The sequence below is a fragment of the Rhynchophorus ferrugineus genome, unplaced genomic scaffold (assembly GCF_030347505.1).
Source record: "Rhynchophorus ferrugineus isolate W39M unplaced genomic scaffold, kcgeb_rfMv2 rfM1, whole genome shotgun sequence".
Lineage (NCBI taxonomy): Eukaryota > Metazoa > Arthropoda > Insecta > Coleoptera > Curculionidae > Rhynchophorus > Rhynchophorus ferrugineus.
Window position 1 is genome coordinate 18,411,252 of NW_027472580.1, and position 23,767 is coordinate 18,435,018.

At 32.9% G+C, this 23,767-nt stretch overlaps 1 protein-coding gene across 5 annotated transcripts in view; it reads left to right on the forward strand.

The window, feature by feature from the left end:
* Positions 1 to 23,767, forward strand: part of Myo10A (unconventional myosin 10A) — a 194,019-nt gene that overhangs the window by 99,368 nt on the left and 70,884 nt on the right. For 3 of the 5 annotated variants that reach the window (XM_076417412.1, XM_076417420.1, XM_076417429.1), the window contains 13 exons: positions 1,076 to 1,328; positions 1,392 to 1,547; positions 1,607 to 1,787; positions 1,842 to 2,106; positions 9,086 to 9,171; positions 9,232 to 9,465; positions 12,318 to 13,038; positions 15,127 to 16,534; positions 16,594 to 17,100; positions 17,152 to 17,290; positions 19,769 to 19,927; positions 20,146 to 20,412; positions 22,034 to 22,260. In XM_076417412.1, the coding sequence (XP_076273527.1) occupies positions 1,076 to 1,328; positions 1,392 to 1,547; positions 1,607 to 1,787; positions 1,842 to 2,106; positions 9,086 to 9,171; positions 9,232 to 9,465; positions 12,318 to 13,038; positions 15,127 to 16,534; positions 16,594 to 17,100; positions 17,152 to 17,290; positions 19,769 to 19,927; positions 20,146 to 20,412; positions 22,034 to 22,260 (4,603 nt within the window). The remainder of the gene's footprint in view (positions 1 to 1,075; positions 1,329 to 1,391; positions 1,548 to 1,606; positions 1,788 to 1,841; positions 2,107 to 9,085; positions 9,172 to 9,231; positions 9,466 to 12,317; positions 13,039 to 15,126; positions 16,535 to 16,593; positions 17,101 to 17,151; positions 17,291 to 19,768; positions 19,928 to 20,145; positions 20,413 to 22,033; positions 22,261 to 23,767) is intronic. The other 2 variants (XM_076417438.1, XM_076417448.1) reach the window with 2 other exon arrangements.

A 23,767-nucleotide genomic window follows, 5' to 3' on the forward strand; every position in this document is an offset into this window, starting at 1 on the left:
GAATATATTCTTGAAATATGAAGATATAAATAACAATATGATATGACATTCCAAAGAAGATTAATACAAAATTATTTTCGAATAAGCGTTGAAGGGAACTTGACATCCAATTCTTGCAGTAATATCAATAGGAATAACACAAAAAATAATCTTGACTGAAATAAGAAAAATATTTCTACTATATACCGATTCAGAGACTTGTTCATATCTTTGTGTCACTAACCATGTTGATTAATCAAAATAATCACGAATCTACATTATATATTCGTTTTTAAATGAGTTTTAGCCATATCATCATTATTTTTGCAGTTGTTTTAACATTAATATATGTAAATTCTTTTATGTAGTATTATAATCGACTGCACTATCCAAATTACTAATTTTGTTTGGTCTGAATTAATTGAGTTTTTTTGTTGATTCAAGGCTTATTGTGGATTATTCTGTATATTATAATTTTCTAAATATAGTATATTGTTAGTCAGTACTTTTTCTCACTTTTTTGAAATCATTTGAATCTTAATTTCGAAAAATAATGTATTTTATATATGTAACATATCTATAAGTCTGCTAATTTTCTTTTGATATTCTTATTTTAAAAAAAGGAGTATCAATTTCGTCTTATTTTATTGACTAGATTACTAATTGGCTACTTTATTAAGTTTGACTTCGTTTTATGTGTTTTTACTTAGCATTACATACAAGATTGGCAATATTTTCGTTAATATTATAAGATATGTTATTTCTAATTGGAAAGTTACTTTATATTATTTTTATGTATTATTATCATATTAAAGTAATTATTTATTCTGGATCAAAATCAATAGTTTTGATAGGTAAATTTATTTCTACAACTTCATTGAGCCAAAGGCCTAAGTTACAAGACTAAATTAACTTATTAAATCAAATAAGAAACTGTTACGAATAAAAAATAGATAACAAATAAAACTGAAGTCAATTCATTAGTTTCTTAATCAAATCAGGGTGATTCATACTCATACCAAGAGCCAATACCAATTTTATTTTTGCTTCTTTTAAGTTTTATCCTTAAGCTGATGTTTTCATATTTATTTCATAGGTTAGTGACACGGGTAAATTCAATAATCCAACGTGGGGGATTGCATGACGCCGCCCGAATCTCACTATTGGACATATTCGGCTTTGAGAACTTGAACGAGAACTCATTCGAGCAACTGTGCATCAATTTCGCATCAGAATCGTTGCAGTTATACTTCAACAAGCACGTGTTCAAACTAGAACAACAGGAATATGCCAAAGAACGATTGGAATGGACTAATTTAACTTGGAACGACAATACTCCAGTAATACAGGTATGGACACCTTTGCGTTATTTTACCGAAAAGACATTTAACACATTTTAACAATTTTTTAAGCTCTTGGGAAAGAAACCGGTAGGAATTTTTCATCTCTTGGACGACGAAAGTAATTTCCCTAAAGCGTCCGACAACTCTTTCTTGGAAAAGTGTCATTACAATCACGCTTTGAACGAATTTTATTGCCGACCCAGAGTTGGTGACCGAGAATTTGGAGTAAGTATGATTGATAACGTAGGTTTTGCGGTGTTGTCACATTCTTAACTCCGTTCCAGATCCGGCATTACGCTGGTCAAGTTTGGTATTCTGTGGACGGATTTCTCGACAAAAATCGAGATATTCTGCGTCCGGAAGTTATTGAATTGCTCGCCTCCAGTAAGGAACCTTTGGTTAGCGCTATTGCTAAACCCATCAGTCATCAGTCTCAGAGCAGGACCCTACCAAAAGGCACAAATGGTAAAATACGAAACTCATCACGAAAATCTTATAGTGACGATGTTTAATCTTTAGGAAGGTTCGTTACTATGAAACCACGAACTCCCACCGTGGCAGCCAGATTCAGTGATAGTCTTCAACAACTACTTGAAAACATGTCAAAATGCAACCCATGGTTTGTAAGGTGCGTGAAGCCGAATAACGATAAAACTCCCATGAGATTCGATATGCCCGTGGTGTTGGAACAACTCAGGTATGCCGGGATGCTGGATACCATCAAAATAAGGCAGTCTGGCTATCCCATTAGGATGAAATTCCATCATTTTGTCGATAGATATAGGTAAGTAAAAGAATATTTGGTTTTAAATAATAAAATTCATTCGTTCCATTTTTTCACTTGTTGTTGCTTCGTTATATACAAGATGCTTGTAAAGAATCTTCATGTTTTTAAACTGAATTTGAGCCCAATAAAAATTGGGATTTGTGTGTTTTGCTGTCATAAACCAATAAATTATTCAAACCTGATAAAAACTTGAATGCATGCAATATGTTAGAGAGATTTCACAAATGCTTAATGGGTCTGTTTTAGAAATGCTTTAAGCAGAATATAAAAAATAATAACTCAAAATGAAATATTTTTCTATCTTTAATATGAAAAAGTATTTGTCTCTTCAACCTCCAAGTCCTCCAAGTAAATCTAAGATAAAGTGGGGTAAAAGTCCTGCTACCATTTTGAATAACTATAACTTTGCTCAAAGAAAAGATAAGTAAGTTTGGTTTTGACAAAAAGTTTATTTGGTCTTACATTTCTTACATGTTTTTTTTCGTTATGATTGAAACATTATATTGGCTAAATGGTGACCGTGAAATAGTTCGCTATGCAGCTTGCGGTTCTTTTTAAAGCATTTTTCATGGCAACATCTGAGGCTGAATTTCTTGAACTTCGTGCGAATATTGTCTGTAAAATATTGAATCGTTTGGGTCATATTCTCATAAACTTTTGATTTTAAAAAACGCCATTAGAAAAAGCCTAGTGCTGTTAAATCTGAAGATCTGGCTATGCTAAATCGCCACTTCGCGAAATTAGTCTTCATGGAGGAACGTCATTCAATAATTGAACTGTTGAACGAGCTGTGTGTGCTGTGGTCCCATCTTGCTGAAACCTTGCTTAGTCCTTGGTCTTCCATTTCAGGCACCATAAAATTTCATGTCTTGGTACCGTTCATCTATAACAGTAACGGCAACACCTTGGTCATTTTCAAAAAAATAGGGACCAATGATATTTCCAGCATGAATACCACACCATACAGTTGTTTTTAGTGGATGCAATGAAGTTTCATAAATTAACTGAGTATTCTGTGTTCCCTAACCGACTGTTCTGTTTATTCTGCTACACAATTTCAATTTCCGCTGCGTGGCAATAATGTAACGATTATTTCCAATAAATATTGTCACTATTTCTGCTCGTTCTTGTGGCGTATATTTATCCATAATAAAATTTGGAAGTCTACACAATACAATGGTTAAAGCGAAACGTGATATAACCAAGATGGTTCGCAATCAATATGGTAGCGGGACTTTTGCCCTACACTGTACTTTGTTATTCCCAAACCTTTAAATCTCTTTGTTGAGAATATTTATATCTGTCTTCATTTCTGATGTCACATAAAACACTAATAATATATTCCAATATGCTTTGTTTTGAAATAAGAAAGATAGAAAGAAAGTATTTATGATATTTTGATTTTCTAATTTTTGACTGCTTTTCAAGTTTCAAGCTCTTGAACTATGTTAAATATTATATTATCATTTTATCTACAATAAATTTCTTTACGTGGCTAATAGGTAAAAATAATAAAATAAATTTTTGGTTTTTGGTGATTTATATTATATTATTTTTATTTATCTATTAATAGTAAATTACTGAAATATTACTGCTATTCCTTATATTCAAATTATTCTAATTTAAATTAGTTTGACTGCATTATACAGACAAATATTTTTTCAATGGCTATAAAACAAAATAATAATAATTATAATTATATGATAATAATAATATTATATAATAATTAGATTAGCCGACAAAAAATTGTATACTGAAAGCCAAATTTGATGTGGCAACATTGCGACGTGCTGACGTCATACGTTTTGATGACTTAAACTCTTTTATTCAACGGACTAAATGTTCAAAAGTTAAAATATTATTAATATCTATTTTCTAACTACCTTATATATATTTTCTTATAATTTCAACTGATAATGTTAAGAATGGAATAAAATATTTAAAATCTCAATATATCACATGGATTTCTTATTCTTATTTCAGGTTTGTTCTTCAACAACATACCTTAGAGTTGTTTTTAATAATTTCATCCCGATCTAGACATGTCCTCTTTCGTTAACCTTTTTGATAGTGAATGTTTCTTTTAATTTTTGCTAATTATTTAATTTTAATAATTAAATGTCCAGTCAAAAATTGTATTGGTAGCTTCTAATTTTTATTTTGATATTTTGATTTTCTAATTTTTGACTGCTTTTCAAGCTCAAGTTTCAAGCTCTTGAACTATGTTAAATATTATATTATCATTTTATCTACAATAAATTTCTTTACGTGGCTAATAGGTAAAAATAATAAAATAAATTTTTGGTTTTTGGTGATAGTTTATATATATATATATATATATATATATATATATATATATATATATTAATATATTAATTAATAGTAATTAATAGTAAATTACTGAAATATTACTGCTATTCCTTATATTCAAATCATTCTAATTTAAATTAGTTTGACTGCAATATACAGACAAATATTTTTTCAATGGCTATAAAACAAAATAAACCATAGTACGTTTACTGTTACATAATTCGAAGCTACTATCGTATCGTTTAAATTACATTGATCTCAAATCTAATACACGAAAATGGCCTCCGGGCGTCGAAACCTGTTAGCTCTGTACATCTAACGCAATTAATAGGCCGAGAGATAATCGAGATAAAAATGCCTTTGTATGTCAGATTTTAATAATAATCGTACATATCAGAGCTGAATCATTTTTAGTTAGAACGGCAAATAAAAACAGCTTTAAAACTAGTTACTTTAAAACATCTTTTTTTTACTTTTTATCAACCAAATTTTCATTAAATATTTTTTGGTTTATTACTTGAATTCTTCGTAACAGAAATTTAATTTGTCAGAAAAAATTTCATAATAACGTATAAAAACTAAAAAAATTGCTCAATTAGTAATTGCCGAGAGAAAAGAATTCTCAATTGGACTTCAGTTCAGTGTGATAGATATAATTATTCTAACAGAATATTGTAAACTATATCTTATATTCTCAGTTTCCTCTAGGTAGAACAGCTCCTCCAAAGAAACAAAACGTGCTTATTATATTATATATTAGACATTCATTATTAATTATACATTATTTCAGCAACTTATTATTACCTGGTCAACAATTATTTTATTGTCCTGAATGTAAAAAGTGGTTTAGAATATGTTTATGTCAACAATTCGCGAAATTATTAATGGTTTTGGAATTACAGGATCTGGGTTTTCATTTCTTATAACGCTTAATTATGTTATACTTCAGAAAATCTATCTAGAAAATCTACTCAACTGACTGTTGAGGGGGTGTAACTTTATATTCATATTTGCTTCTAAAGTTTTGAAGCTTGCCAAGTTTTATATATTTTTTAAGATATTTAAAATATTTGGCACTTTTAGCTATCTAAAAAGTTGTCTATCGACAATAAGAAACCCATAAAATATCATAGCTTTTTAATCGACTTCGAAAAATGAAGAGGTTCTATGTTCGGCCGTATTTCTTCGTCAATTATGGGCCGATTTTCAAAATTATTTTTTTATTCGAAAGAGCGTCCTTCCGATGTGGCCCCATTTTAACCAAATCAGATCTGTTTGGGGAAGGGGGATGGTATCGAGCGAAACGCTCAAATTTCAAAGGCACGTACAAAGTTTTCACATATTTTTTATCTAAAATAATCATATATTTGTGTATAATGTTATCGCTGAGTTGATGCTACGGAAAATCAAAAGTCGTTCAGTGCAAAAGCCATTCAGTTTGCTTTTTAAGCACTAATTGTATCATATAAGACCTCGTAGAAATATTGTTTCTATTCTACTACTGTTTCTATTGTGTAATGGTTAAAGCATTTAGCTTCCACACGGAGGTCATAGGTTCGATTCCCGCCACGAAGAACAATATTTTGCTGTTCTGATTTAGTTAGAACATTTGTCAAATCATCTAGGCTAAATAGCGGGCCCCGGGGTCTGAAGCGTTCCTTTTTTTCAATCACTGTTTCTTTATTCCTATTTTTCCTCATACGGACTACAACTTTACTTGGCCTACCTATTGTAATATCAAATAAAATAACTACGTAATTTACTGAGTAAAGATAAAACACTAAAAAGAGAAAAATAAAATAAAATATATATTTAGATTTGTTTTGTTGGTAGTTTAATTTTGTGTATATGTCCTAAGATTATATTATTATTTTTGTATTGTTTGGGCTCGGCATAGACTTGAAAGTCAACGATTATTATTACATATTTTATTTTAAAATGTTTGTTTTCTGTGTCAGTTCGGTTCAAAAAATTTTGCAAAAAATATTTTTAACTCTTCCGTACATGTCTTGTAAATGTATTTAGAGCATTGCGATTCCTTATCCAACGCTATGATGTTAGCACGTTGATGTGTAATAGCGGAAGTATGTTTTTTTTTCAATAATTCATTTTTTAGAAGCTGAGTAAACTCGACAGACATAATGAATATTTCGCTTTGGCTGCATTGGACTATGTATTCCTACCAAATATCTATTTTTCATGGAAAATAATAACCTGACGCAAGACGTCCCTTGTTCATTTTCAAACTATTTCTCAAAAATATTTTCAGATTCTTCAAGTATATGTTTATACCAGTGGAAATCTTCATAATAATTATTCATAGACTGGCTTTCATGTCAAAATTATCTCATTGAATACCTAGAAAGAGTTATATATATAGTCTATTCAAAACAGTAAAGACACGGGTGACCTGTCGAAACATCGCAATGTTACCCCAGCAACTCTGAGTTTTAGTACATTTTGGTTCTAACACGTAACAAAATTTTAATATAAATAAAATAATGAAACAAAAATTTCATGTATTATAATTTATTTTAACATTATAATACATCTAATACATATATTGTCGAAGAACTTAAAACTACAATTAATTATACAGCCACAATAATTTATAGGTTAGAATAGTTTTATTATAAATACATTGAACATATTTCCATACTAGTATTGGTAGGGTTCTAGGCGCGTTTTTTCATGTAATGCTATCCTCCGAAGGCCTAATCCACCTAATTAACAATTGTATATCTGAGTAATGTATTTTACTTTCATTAGAGAGCATATTTATGTTTTACTCTTAGTTCTTGTTTCTTTCGATGCAATGTATCCTTGTAAAGTCATTATGATATTACTATATTTCTCTTTAGTTTGTCCTGTTACTACCTGTATACATCTTTCTTGATAAAACTACATTTAATCACTGCATTCTCCGTAATGCATTTGCCATATCTGCAAAACAGTTAATAATACTAACTCATAATCTGTCCTCATACATGTTAACCAAATCTTCTTGTATATTCTGAACAATAACACATATGCTCATAAAGCTTTTACACTTATGAATTTAAGGTTATATAATTTTTTATTTTTTGAGATATTTTAGTGACCGTGTCCGTAGTAACATTCAGTGCAGCTGCAAAACACAAAAAATATATTCAGTAAAAACCCGGGCGATTTACAATTTATTAAAATAAAGCGTTAAAGCAACTTTTGCCGGTTTATAACCCGTAATTATATTTTAAAAAATTTTGCAAACTTTGACAAACGGACAACTTTTGCAGGCTCTCTCGGTTACATGTTCGAAGTTCTTTAACAGCATTCTATCTCTTTTTAAATAGAATAAAATGAGAAGGATAATATGGTCGGACCGTAAAACGAATTCACTCAAATAGGAATATTATTTATTATACATAAGCATTGTTACAACGTGTTACAGATAATACTTAATTATTTATCCGCAATTAGTTAAAAATCTCGAAGGATATTATATATATAGCCGAAACATGTCATAGATAACGTCCAATATATTGTCTAAACTATATATAACTCTATTAAACTTGAAGAGTCTTTTATCTTAGTTAAGAAGAGTTAGAATGATGTCTGATGCATTGGAACATCGAACCAAATCAAACATTAAAACTCAATTTGAGTTGGTAGTGGTGGGCCATGTTGCAAAATGTTTGCAAAATTATTCAAAATATTAGTGTTCATAATTAGATTAGCCAACAAAAAGTTGTATACTGAAAGCCAAATTTGACGTGGCAACATTGCGACGTGCTGACGTCATACGTTTTGATGACTCAAACCCTTCTATTCAACGGACTAAATGTTCAAAAGTTAAAATAATATTAATATCTATTTTCTAACTACCTTGTATATATTTTCTTATAATTTCAACTGATAATCTTAAGAATGGAATAAAATATTTAAAATCTCAATGGATACATGGATATCTTATTCTTATTTCAGGTTTGCTCTTCAACAACATACCTTAGAGTTGTTTTTAATAATTTCATCCAGATCTAGACATGTTCTCTTTCATTAACCTTTTTGATAGTGAATGTTTCTTTTAATTTTTGCTAATTATTAAAATTTAATAATTAAATGTCCAGTCAAAAATTGTAGTAATACATACAGGACATATTATAACACAATTTTTTACATTAAATTAGTTAAAAGAGTAATTAAGTCGAAATCTATTTACATTAATTTTCTTTCTATTTCTTTTCGAGCAAATCATATTAGTCAAATTAACTAAAATAACGTTCTTGTGTAACACATTTTATTCGAGCAAATCATCTAATTGGCACGAAATTTAATGGGTTATTATTCATATTTAGAAAACAATTGTTTAATTAATTCTTCTTTTTTGATTAGGGTAATAATACTCGCGTTTGTATGGTGGTTTTCGTTATGGGAACCTTTAACGAAAATCGTCTAGTCGCGCAGGCTTTTCTTTTTTTATTACGCGAAAATAATAGTACGAACTAATATTCGTTTTCATCGTGCTGATAATAAAGTTCATGTCGCGGTTACCGTCACGTCAGCGCAGAACGGATGGTATTAGCTCTCTAATTACGGAATAAATTCCTCATTGTTCTTACGGTGAAACTGAAAGCGCTTTAGTAAACGTTGCGCCAAACAGATGAAATGATCGGTTTGTTTATTATAGATATCTCCTGTCTGGTATTCCGAGAGGTGCACCGTTCAGGGATTTGTGCAGGGCCATTTTGGAACAGATGCCACACACTGGAACAGGTACAGTAATCTAGAATGTCTGTCATTTAAACAAAAATTAATGGGCTTCTCAATCAACAGAAGGCCCAGATTATCAACTAGGAGCTACCAGAGTATTTTTGAGGGAAAGTCTTGAGCGTCTTCTGGAACAGAAACGTGGAGAGTCCCTCAAAGGGGCCGCCGTCTTGATTCAGAAAAATATTCGAGGATATTTGGCAAGGAAGAAATTCAGAAGACTGAAGAGGAGTACCATCGTTATCCAGAAACATTGGAGAGGGTATAAACAAAGACGTGATTTCCAAACCATTCGAAAAGGTATGAGAATTTTTTTGCAATCAACCGTAGACATAACGTATAAAAATATGTGGATTAATTCAAATTAATTATAAAACAACAGTGTTATTTTTAGCTAATAAAAATAGTTTTGAATTTGGGTATGGTGACAGAAAATATTTTAAAAATATAATGCGCAACACTGTTTCTATATTTCTATATTTCTTATATAAGTATATATAATTATAAATACCAATTTTTTTTTTCAATAACTAAATTTCAGTATATTAAAAAGTTTATTAATTGTTTAAAGCAAAATTTATGTTTCTTTTTCCATAGTATATACAACCAGAGTGTTAAACATATATCTATATGTTGTATTATTACGCTTGTGCCTAAAAATATATTATATGTACAGATTTTGTTAATTATACAATGATGGCAATTTGTTTTACTACACTGCTATTAGCTATAATAAAGGCTAATATATAATAAATGTCTCGGATTTAAATAAATCTTATATATTCTAGCAGTGAATTAGTAAGATAGCGGTAAATGATTGTAGAATGCTTCGAAAATGATTATAATTTATTATAACTGCAGTGAAAGTCTTTCGAGAGGTCCGTTTTCTCAGCAAAATCCGATTCAAAAACGAACACAATAAAAAATCACCGAAGAAAATTCAGAAATTATTATCCGATATCTGCCATTAGTAAATATCTGTCTATATTATGTTCAGAGGCAAATTATTTCGGTTTTTTTTGTATCTTGTCTTGTATTTGAAAAAAGGACTACTATTTGTAAATATGAAAATATTTTACTTAATTTTACTAATTTTTTAAACAGCATTTATTAAAAAGTAGAGTCATTGTTATGGCTGTGTAATGTTACCTAAAACCAAAATCTAAAATATCTAACCTAATGAATATAATAGTACTCAAATGAATAATAAGTTGTAAATCAGGATAATGCTTAATCTGAAAGACCCAGTTCTAATGTCTTTTTGTCGCCAGGTCTCTAAAAAATAAGTGGTTCACTTTATCAATATTCAATTTCGGATACTTTCCTATTTCATTAGGATTCCCTATTTCACATTAGTTGTTGATACTAACATTTGGCTCAATGCACTGACCCCAACACCACAAGATTGCCATAACTATTCCAATTTCTTCAAATCCTTAGAAATAAAAATTAAATTACTTTCCAAAAATACTTATTTTGGTAGGTCTTCTACTGATGTTTTTTGCATTTTTGTTGGTATAAAAGCCATTTTTCTTTCAAGACTCTGCTCAAATACATCAACTGAACATTTTAAAGTTCTTAATTCATCATTTTTTAATCTTATTAGTTGTCAGTGACGAATTTTTAAGCCGCGAAAAAGTTTTTATCAATAGATATTTATCATAAATATACAACTTTTTATTGATGGTTTTACGTCAATCAAAGAGAATTATTAAAATTTCTTGTTAGTAATATTTTGCTGGTTTTTAACTTGATATCTTCATGAAAAGGAGATAAAGCTCAATGATAAAACTTTAATATGAAGAGAAACAATTATTCTATGCATATAGCAGAAATTACACTTTCTATTTTAATTATTTCAAGACTAATAGAAAATTAATCAAATACCAAAACATGTACCTTCGTTATATGCCACTAAAAACTGCATATTGATGTTTCAAACAAATATAAGATAGCGAATTTGCACAGGCATGATTTTGCACTCATATAAATTTTAATTCTAATCTCTTTCTCTCATTATATACCAGGTGTACCGGAAAGTTATTAACTTTTTTTTCAAAAGTAAACTGCATGAGTTCCTGTTAGTCCTTTGAGCAAAACCATTTATCGAGCCATTTTCTAACTTCTTCGAAATTGGCGAAGTGGTGTACTAAAATCGTGCGACAGGGTCTGGAGATTACGGTTTTATCGTGCTGTAAAATCATTTTACCGTCTTCGGGTTCATTCTAAGCCTTTTTGAACCATTTCATGGTTCAAATTGATCATATATTCTCGGTAGCGATCACTATTACATGTTTAATCACGCTTCAATAGTTTCTGATATACCACGTCACTCTGATCGAACCAAACAGAGCATTTTGTCTTTGCGACCAAAATGATTTGACCTTGAGGTCGATCAGCCGGCATCACCAGGTGATAACCATAATTTTTTGCGCTTAGGATTTTCAAAATAAATTTGTTTTTCATTACCTATCTCTATTCGATACAGAAATGACTTTCGATCATACCTTTGAAGCAGCATTTTTGACACACGACTTTTGACAATTAATGTGTCACATTCTCGGGCCACATTTAACGCTTCTGTCAATTAATGTGTCACATTCTCGGGCCACATTTAACGCTTCTGTCAATTGTTTTTGAGTTTGGGTTGGGTCTTCATCCAATAACTCTCAGTTTCAGTTTCATTTATTTTTTTCGATTCAATTTTGTTAAATTTTCGATACCACACTTCACGCGTTTTTAAGGTTAGAGCATGCTCACTGTACGTTTCTACCAGCGAACAAGGACTTTCAGCGGCTATTTCTTTTATTAAATAATAAAATTAAAGCCGCAAATGCACGTTTTCAGGACTGAATATTGGCATTTTCAAAGATGTATAAGTCTATAAAGGTGTTACTTTCGCAAAATATAACATATATAGCTTTGAAGATATATATATAAGTAAGACATAACATATGTGTAACATCATAACATTGCATACTTAAACCTAACGACATCTGTTAGAAAAGCCGGTAATGACTTTCCGATATACTTGGTAAAATTAAAAGTATATCTAAGATGATTCTGAAAAATCAATGACTAATTATGCAAGACATTTTTCATGATAATATCTGTTAAGTAACTTTTAATAATATTTACTTTTCTTAATGTAGGTGTTATTCAAGCCCAAGCTCTATACAGAGGTCGCAGAGAACGTAAACTATACGACAAGAGGAAGGCCGAGTTCAAACGACGAGTCGAGGCCGAGAGAATTGCCAAGGAACGAGCCAAGCAACGAGCAGCACGAGAAGCCCAACTGCAGGCTCAAGCTCAGAAAGCGAACGCCACGGCCAAGGCCGCGGCGAGGAACGACAACAAAACTGCCGTTAATCACCTGGAGATTCCCGCTGAGCTCGCCTTCATATTCTCCAAACTCGACGGGTACAACCCACCTCATTCCGAACGGAACCTGGTAAAGGTTCTCGGTGGCGTAACTGGGAACCCTTCGCCGCTCGTACTGCCTCACGATCTGAACCAGTTCGAGTTCTCCAAGTTCTCCTCGGTCTATTTTAAAGACGCGGATCTTCATTATAAGAAAGATCCGATCACCACGCCGTTCTTATCCAAGGCGGCTGCTAGAGACCAAGACTTTCAGGACGCCGTGGCGCTTTTTAAATTGATATTGAGATGGTCCAACGACCCTCAACTTACCGGGCCGAGAGAAAAGGCCCTAGCTGACTATATGATATACAAGGGTTTGAACTCGAGAGGCTTAAGGGACGAGCTGCTCGTTCAACTGTGTAATCAGACGTGGAAAAACGAAAATTCCGAAAGAGTATGGCAGTTGATGGCTCATTGTCTGAGCAGTTTTCAACCCAGTCCTCCACTGAGCAAGTAAGAACAAACTCTCTTACTGTTATCTCTATTTACATTTCGTTTTATTGAAATGGAACACTTTTGTCCAATTGCCCGCACAGACCACATACTATTTACAATTTGATCTGTTGTACGCTAATGTTACTAACCTAATTACAAATATAATTAATGTACTTTACAGTTTCAACAATTCCACTAGTACAAATAATGATAACTGGTCTATTTTGACAAATGATTTACACCGAACGAATCTAAAACTTGGAATGTATAGTTCAACTAAAACCCTTCGTCAAAATATCAGGAGGCATATCAGATGTCTGTAAATACTTCAGTTCTACCAACTAATCTAGCTAGATACTGCAGTTTATTATCATCGTAATTTTTTCTAAACACCCACTTGCACTGCACTACTGTCTGTTTATCAGGAATATCAACTAGGTCCCATGCCTGGTTTTCTCCAAATTAATTGGACTCATCTTCCATAGCTTTCTGGTAGCCTTTGTATACTCTGGCAGACTTTCTTCTTCAAAAGTAGATGAATCGCTTTGATCGCCTAAAAATGATTCTTGATATCATTAGGACTATCTGAATATCTGTTTCTGGGATTAATTCAGCAATATTATCCATGATGTTCGCATCTCTGATAGTAAAACCTCTATTTTTCATTGGATTATATACTCGATAGCCTTTAGTTATTGTATCATAACCTATAAAATTACATGTTTCAGCGTTCTTGTTAAATTACTGTCCTTTTACTTTGGGAACGTGAACCATAACTGATATACCAAAATGTTTTAAGTTTGTATCAGGTACTCTCGTTATCCACAACTCATTCTAGAACTTGATCCTTTGATTTTAGGAAATATACAAAAACCATTCGGCTAAAATCATCCTCAAAACTCATGAAGTGCTTTGATCCACCTAGCGAGAGATTTTCCATTGGTCTATATAGATCAGTGTGAATTGTTTCCAACATTTCCTTAGCTTTGCGTCCTTTATCTTTTACCGTCGCAACATACTTGACAGTTTTGTTGTTCTACATTTAAAATTCCAGGATAATTAATTCCTTCAACAACCCCATCTTTCATCATTTTAAGATAAGCGCCGCTAACGGGTCCGAAACGACGATGTCAGACCTTCTCTGTATTGACTGTTGGTGCTGACAATAAACACTTATTAGCCTTCCATTTGTTGAGCTTGTAGACTCCATATTGCAAATCTGCTGTCCTAACTAATATGTTCTATTTATTAAATATTTGACAACCACTATTTAAAAACTTAACAGAATTTCCATTTCTAAGCCTTCCATTTGTTGAGCTTGTAGACTCCATATTGCAAATCTGCTGTCCTAACTAATATGTTCTATTTATTAAATATTTGACAACCACTATTTAAAAACTTAACAGAATTTCCATTTCTAAGCCTTCCATTTGTTGAGCTTGTAGACTCCATATTGCAAATCTGCTGTCCTAACTAATCTGTTCTATTTATTAAATATTTGACAACCACTATTTAAAAACTTAACAGAATTTCCATTTCTAATCAGTTGACTGACTGACAACAAATTTGTAGCTAGATCTGGAACAGATACAATTTTTTAACAGCAATATTACATACTTAACATATCTGGTAGAACAACTGTCGTTAGATTTGTCTTCCCTGAACAGATCGCAGGAACCTTTGTTTTATTGACCACCATTATTTGTATCAATTCCATCTGTCTCTGAATGCCCTTCAATTACTCTCTATTAGCAGTTATAAGTACACTTACACCAGAATCTATACTAGTCCGACCTGCTACACAAACCGTTCAGAAAGACATGCCATCGTATTTCTCCTTATGAAGATATTTATTCTGGAAATGTCCAATTTGTTTGCATCTATAACACATTACCTGCTTACTGCTTACAACTTTTAGAGGTTAGCATGATTTGAAAACGGTCTGGGATAATAACCTATTGAAAAGGAACACCTTTGTCGAATTCACCGCAGAGACTAGACTTTATTTACAACATATACACAACAAGAAATATCGATATGTCGCTAGTGCTGACATCTCGTTTGCGTTTATGCTACTAACCTAATTTCAACATATTTTTGTTATAGGTATTTGCTAAAATTCATCACTGATCATGCCCCAGTTAACATGAGAGAACTGTTACAACGAAAACTTACCAGAAGTCTTCAGCGAGCTCCGCATTCGCGCAATATCCCGCCGAGTCTATTGGAATGGAGAAGCATTCGACAGAAAACCAATTGCGCCTTAACATTAACAATGGCGGACTCAACTACATCAACCGTGAACGTAGATTCCTGGACAACGTGCGAGGAAGCTGCTTCGCTGGCCATGTCCGCTTTCGGGGTCGCCCCCGAAGGCTGGACGGTCATCATGGACGATGCGGGTGTTACGTACGAAGGCAACGGCTTGGATTACGTTTTCGATCTTGTATCTGAGTTGGAACTATGCCCGGCGTTCCCTATTCAGAAATCCACTTTGCTTAAAACGGGCAGCAGGAAGACTCACCCTCAGGAAGTTGATCATCACGTGGTCACTACTCTAACCAGACCCCAGGTCCCACCACCCGAACCTCCCATCAACGTTACCCGTAAAGCGTCTTCGAGAGAACCACCAAGGGAAGTGTTGAGATCGTCTCCGCAAGCTCTCCTCAATACCTCCCGACAAAGTTCCAGAAAATCCTCCAGAGAAATTCAGAACATCGAATCTCGGTACAGTCCTAGTAACAGGGCTTCACCCGTGGTGAACCCCACGGGGTCTCCGGTGAGAAAGGCATCGCACGAAGCTCTTTCGCGAACTTCAGCCCTGAACGAACGCTATTTCGACGTCGAGAAAATTAGATCGAGAAGTTTAGATAACTTACTGGGTGACGCACCTGAGCCGAATCCCCTGATTGAGCTGGGTCTTTCCCAAACCTCCAAGTTGAATGAACGCTACCACTCCGTGGAACAGTTGGCGCCCATTCAACCGGTAATGAATCACCAAAACTACATGTCCAAACAGGAAATGGAATTCGAATATCCGGATATCGTGAGCGTCAGTACGTCTCACAGAGGAGGACCGAGATATATCAAATCCCAATTCGCGGGCAAGAAGGGGCCGCCGGGTTCTCACTCCAGCAAGTACTTCGACAAGTCGGAACTGGCCGTACGCAGTTCGGCTATGTCGGATACCAGTGAGGCTCCAAGTCTCGCTTCTCACGTTCGAAGAGTACGAGTTCCATCGCAAGCCAGCGACGTTGATCAGTTCCTCGACGAGTTATTCAGTCCCGTTCTTGACGGTAACCTCGACGAACTGTCAGATGCTAGGTCGCTAGCTGCGAGTATCAAAGGAGGAGACAACGACGACGAATACATAGATGGTCTAGATGATTTTCTAGATGAAATGATGGGTCAAGTTGATGATGCAGACATCGACGATCTGACCGAGGCTCCGAAAATGGTTCTGAGGATCAAAGGGGGTGGTCATAGAGACCGCAGCGATAGTCAAGTCAGTGAGGTATGAGTATATTCTCTTTTGGAGACCACACGCATTAATTTACTCAATTCATTTTCTAGGGAAGTTCAGTGCTTGATCAAGAAGTCGAGAATATCACCACTCCACAAACTCGTCCTACTGGATCAAACACCAACGTCGACGACTACATCAGCGACTTATTCAGACCCATTTTCATCAATGATAGTCTGAAGACCCTTACGGAGAAACATAACCTGGTGGATACCATCAAAGGAGGTGGATCCACCCAAAGCGGGGCGTCATCTTCGAATTACAATTTCCCAAGTATCCCGGCACCCATTATGAGTCCTGCCCCACTGATGATGCCTTTGATTAGTTCCCCTCAGGAAGGTTTTATGCCTGTCTATAATATGCCTTCAGTAGGGATAAACGGAGTACCTCAAAACAACACCGATTTGGCGGCTTATCAACAGAATCTTCAAAGAGCATTCTTGCAGAGCGCTATGGCTCAGAACATCCAAATCCAACAACAGTTATTAGCACAAAACCAAGCCTTACAACAACTGTTGACCCAGAGTGTTAGTAGTGGGGGAGATGTAAATGTAAAAGTAAGTATCTACAAAAGAAGCAAAAAAAGTAATGATGAGAATGTCTTTTAGGTGACTGAAACCATTCAAACGACAGTAAAAGCTCAAGTTCATCGGCCCCAATCGCCACAGAATCGTAAATCTAGTTTCAAGTCGGTATCAAGCGGAAGTGTGATGAGAAAGTCTAGTTCACCAAGTGCGGCCTCTATAGGTAAAATTTAATTTAGGTTTTGGTTGTTTTTGAACTTTTTGGATTAAAATTGAAAGGGATGTACTTCTGCTAATATTAAAAATAATAATAATATTTGTGATGTGTAATAATAAATCTCGTTGGAAAACATGCGTAAATGTATGACATTGGATTGACAAGAAAGTATTTTCGTTGTTCTATATACACAATATTGTAAACTTTTCAGATCATTGGTACTAAATTGGATAAAAAGAAGCGTTGGGAACTATCAACTGAAAACGACTATCGACTATTTAGTAGTTGATTACTTTTTACTATCAACTGTTTCAGACGTGTACTTTCAGTTACTATTTTAGAAACTACTAGTTTCATTCGACTGATTTATAACGTTCTAGCTTTACCGTCCTAGCCGCGACCTTGAAAGTAATGTGCCAAATTTATACTTACATATATAATGGATTTATATGTAATATATATGGCTTTATGTTTTGTTTGTAGTATGATTGAAGATACCAATATATTGTACATAAATAAAATAAAAATAAAAAGAACAACGTTTTGATTGATAAAAAGCAAAATAATGTCGACTGCATTTATGTTATCTAGGCAATCATTCGGTTTTTATTGATTTTTTCGATTTTCTAGGTCTCTCGATGTTTGTTCAAGCTCAAGAATAATAATATTACATTATATTGAAAAAAATACTATATAAATATTTAGTGGTGATTGTTCCATTTCTCTTTACAATAAAGTCAAATATATAAAACATAAAATTTCACATAATTCAAAATGAAACTGTTATTCTGAAAATAATAAAGTACAGCAAATATCTCTTTCCTTTTCTTTCCTAAAGAAAGTTCGAAAACAAATATGTACATCTTCGTCTTACAGCACAATCGAAAAAGTAACCATATATTGGAATGAAATAGAAATAAATCAATAACTTTTATCATATTATGTCATTATTACTTTCCAAACATTAAAATACGGTTAAATATATTTAGGACCATTATTCTAATCCTCTTTTCACACTACGACTTGCCAATTTAAAGTTGTTTAAAATAAAGTGATCTGTACAGCATAGATAATCAAACAATTATATCCGTCTGTTATCGCTGATTAGCAAAACAGTGGAAGTAAAGCACTATTTTCAGTCGCTAGTTTTTTTTACTATCGACTATTTCGACTGTTTCGAATATTTTCAGTCGATAGTTCCTAATGCCAATAAAAAAACTAATTATAATACATATAATTTAATAATTTTTAGTTGATTTTAATATATTTCATACTTCTATAAAAACAAAAAGCTCACAAACGGTATCCGACTGACCGCATAACGTGTTAGAAATAATGAAATAAAGTACATTTGAAACACTAATCCAAGTATCATATAAAACAAAATACTTAAGACTATTTACATCTGGTTTCTATGAGAATTGAAACAGTTAATTTAATTCGATTTAAAGTATATTATATCTCAATCATAAAGCTAGTACGTAATATTAATTCTCGAACAATAAAAACAAATAATATTAATTTAGTTTCATTTCCAAAATAACTTTCTTGTCAAATCAATGTACTATAATAATGCTAAATGTAAAGCTTGGTTAAAAGAACTATCATAAAGAAGCTATATAAAATAGAAAAAAATATACTTGGCCAAATGAAAATATTCCTTAATAAAATAATTTATCAAAGTTTATGTTATCGGTTGATAAGAAATTGCAAAGTATTTGTAAGTTTTGTGTACTTTCCCTGCTAGCTTCTGGGAAGGATGCTGCCAAAAGTATTGAATTTCTAAATCATTACCAAAAGAAATTTTAAAAATTATTACATGGCGCATAAGGACATTTTTTAAATATATGAATAAAAGTAATTCATAATAATTGAGAATATATCACTAAAATGTATTATAGAATAATAACGTTACACTGGATTTCAAATATGTATACTATTGTGATCGAAAAATAGTAAGTTTATTAATGTAAAACAAAAATGGGTTATTCGTTTTTTCGAAATATATATTTTCATAAATATTTTTCCTCCAAGTTTTATCAATAGGTTACGAAAATGATATTATGTCAATGTTTTTCCAGTCTTCAAAACACTTTTTAAACTCGATTTGTCTCTAAGCATTTTCGGTTATTTTAAGTCTCTTTAACCAGTCCGAAACTTCAACTTCTTCACTTTCTTTAACTTCAAATATCACTGAGTAATTGATATGTGTTGAATTTCTGGTAAAGAAAATCTAAAAAGCTAATGAAGTAGCGAGGTGACACAAAAATAGTAATTAATATTCATCGAGGGGAAATAATTGATAATAAACGCCGTGATATTTAGGTCTTATTATTTTTTGATCAGGGTAGTACATCCAACTATTTAATATAGTATAAAAATATACACTAGAGATAATCGATAATAACAAGGTAATATCCATTTAATTTTTTTCGAACGAAGTTTCTTTTTTTGCATTCGAAAGAACATTGTTTTTCTCTTTAGAATTAAAATCGCGAAAAAGTTCAGACTCTAATCAGAGTATAACGAGTAAAAGCGGCATTCCCGCACCGCCACCTATGCCTCCGCCAATCGACGAATGCGATCCAAACGAAACTAGACCTTTCATGGACCCCTATGGAAGAGCCAAGACTGTGAGAATAGGTAACGTATCCAACATCAAACTCTCTACATCTGCTCTCTTCTATCTTCATCCTATTTTTCATCTGTTCGTCTGTTATTTACCTCAGCTCTCTTTATATATTTAAAAATCTTCCATTCTTGGATTCTTTTAGTGGTCCATACTGGTGTACGTCCTCTTTTTCGTTCTCTCATGCGAAATAACGCCAATATTTCGAATAAAAATACGTATCGACTTGTAGGTAAATGGAGATGGCCTCCTCCTAAAGAGGAAACTAATCATGAAACCGGGGAAGATTTCATGCAATTTAAAATGAGACAGAATCAGAGAAAATTGACTCCCAACAAAGAACAGGTCACCACCATCACTAACGGACATATGTCAATTAAAGCAGAAGCGTCTGCCGATTGGGACGAGATCGATTTTGAGCCTATAGTCAAAGAGAATGACAGAATCACGAAAAGTTCGAAGAAAGCGTTTGAAATTGGAGCGTCTAGGCCATCACCAGGTAAGCATATAGGGAGTAATAAAGCCCTGTTTTGAAAAAAAATTGTTAATTATTTCGAATAAAATATATCAGAAATAAGTTTAAACTTAATATTGACCATGAAATTGAAATAAAGTAAAATAAATAGAAATGTGTTCAGTTTTAGACTTTGTATTTGTTATTCATTCATAGCTATTCATGTGCAACAATGTATAATGCTTAATTTTGTGATACGTGGCCATGTTTAATGTAAGTTTTATCTCGGACATTATACCTGGTGTACCGTAAAGTCATTACCTATTTTTCCGATAAAACTCTACGTGGTTTTTAAACAAATGGAAAATGTATTTACTCAAAGTATTGGCAATTTGATTCTACGTATCTCGTCCATCTTTCAAGTAAATTATAGATGTCGTCCAAAAAAAAAACTTATGACAATGAAATTCTGCTCTACTAGCGCGTGTCCCATTGATACGAAATGTTGATAGTGAGACTCTAAGGTCTGGAGAGGCTAAGTTCTAAGGCTAACATATATCCCATCCAAGTATTTTCAGCGCTTCATTGAATGGTTCTTTATGAGGCGGCGCTTTATCTTGCTGTAAAATCATTTTACCGTGTCTTCGGGCCCATTCTGGACGTTCTTCGATCAATGCATGGTTCAAATTGATCATTTGTTGTTGGTACCTATCATTATTAATATACGTTTCGCTAGGCTTCAACAGTTTGTACAATAATACACCACGCCACTATGGTCCTATCACACAGAGATGATTCGCCAGGTAATAACCATGACTTTTTGAGCATAAACTTGTAAAAATAAATCCACTTTTCATCACCCGTCAGTATTCGATGCAGAAATAACTTCCGATCAAACCTTTGATGCAGAATTTCCTCAATGCTCATAGTCGGTCGGTAATAATTTCTTGGGCCCCGTTTAATGCTTTTGTCACTTGTTTAATGATTTTGGATTGGGTGTTCATCCAATAAATCTTACAGATTGGCATCGTGCCTTGCATATTGAAATCGCCAATTTTAAATTTTCGAAACCACACCTCACATGCTTTTAAGGTTAGAGTATGCTCACCGTCAGTTTCAATCAACAACCGACGAATTTTAGCTTTTCAAAAGAAAAAACCTTTTGAAACACTTTCAAAAAAGAATAAATCTATGACGGTGTTACTTTTGTAAAATATAACTTGTAAGCTTTGAAGCTTGATGCCAGTAGAATTAAATGACATATGTGTCAAATCATAACATTGCATACTGACATCTGTTAGAAAAACCGGTAATGAATTTCCCGTTCACTACTGGTATCTAATACACGCGCTTACACACTTTCACAACTGTATGAGTTAATTATGTATTATGTATAAGTATTTTTATAATTATAATTTTTATAAGTATATTGCAAATATTTTTATGCATACAACAGTAATTAAGTATTCAAAGTTTTCAGAAATATTTTTTACATAATATAAATTATATTGATATATTATTATATTAAATTATATTTAAAAAGTCATGCAAAATTATATAATATGTTGGTTAACAATCAGTCGTTCTAGAAATATAATGGTTAATATGGTAATGAATATTCATATTAGGTTTAATTTCAATCCATATTAATATTATTTTTTGGCAGGGAGTATCGGAAAGATCAAATTAAGCTCTGAGATGAAACAGCGCCTGGAAAGGGTAACGGCCAACCATTCGGTACGCTCCACAAGCAGTAGCAAGATGGATAAACCTGCAAGAACAGTAAATAAACTAGAAGATACTAGAAAAATGATGCTCGAACAACAGCTGGCAGGTAGATGGGACGATAGCAGCAATGTCAGTGGCAAGTCAAGTCCTGAATCAGCTCAACATGTAAGTTATAATATCTAAGATTACATAGTACATACAAAGTCTTAATTTTAAATAAATTTTAAGTCATATATATTAAACGTAATATTTCTGACTCAATATATCAAAAAATAATTTTCTATGTTCAGTATCGTAACCATTCTACCATCATACACTAACTGACCACTGGATATTAGGATTAAAAAATTTGTTAAAAAATATTTTACTCTATACTACTTATATACTATATATATACTCTATATACTCTTATACTCTATACTCTTACTCACTATTTATATTTCGGAAATTGGCAACACTTTTGTCATGTGATGGTTCCATCGTAAAATTTGACATTTTTGACGATATACGTACTCAGAACATTTTGTCGCGCCGACGCTATTTGTTTGTTTTATATTTAGTTTCATCTCGGCAAAAATGGAACTGAATCGTGAACATTTTCGTGCGATGATTTTTTACAATTTTCGACGTGGATTATCACAACAAGAGTGCATCAATCAACTTATTTTAACTTTTGGCGATGAAGCTCCGTCAAAAACCACCGTGTATCGCTGGTTTAGTGAATTCAATCGTAGTCGTAGTTCGCTGTCCAAGGAGTCTCGTGCATATTGTCCAAAATCGGCTGTTGTGAAAGAAAACATCGATGCTGTGTACAAAATGATTAAGCAAGATCGTCATGTCACCTATTGTGAGATAGAGGCATCCCTAAACATTAGTTCCACCAGCATATATGCGATTTTACATGAACACTTAGCTGTGCGAAAGTTATGTTTGCATTGGATCCCACACAATTTAAGAAGCGCTCAAAACAGGCTCTTGTCGATTGGTGCAAAGTAATGCTTAAGAAATTCTATCGCGGCTCTTAAGACCTTTTTCATATGAGCCCGAAAGTAAGCAGCAGTCGTTCGCGCACGAAAGCACTTCAAAGAAAATGATGGCCTGTTTGTTCGGGAAAACTGGTCATATTGCAACAGTGCCTCTAGAGGATCGTAGAACAGTAAATTCGGAGTCTGGAAAACAAACAAGAGACACCAGACTGTTCTTCATCAATCTCAATGCTCTCAAACAAGAGACTATTTCAGCACTCGATGACACATCAATTCGACAACATCGAATTGATGTGTCATCCGTCGTACAGCACTGATTTGGCACCCAATAACTTCTTTTTATTCCCATCCGTGAACAATAAACTGCGTGGTCAACGATTTTCATCGCTCGAATTAGCGATTGAAGCGTTCAAAAATCATGTTTTGAAGATACCTCATTCGGAATGGAATAAATGCTTTGAAACTTAATTTAAGCCTATGAAAAAGTGTATCGATCATCGTGATGAGTACTTTGCAAAAAATAAAAATATATTCGCAGCTTACCTATTTGTTTTTTTCCTATTCCCGAAATATAAATAGTGACCTTTGTATACTTATATCTTAGATATGATATTATACAAACATATCTCTTCTTCAAATCTATAAATATTGTAAAATGATTCAATAATACTTATCAGGTTATTCTC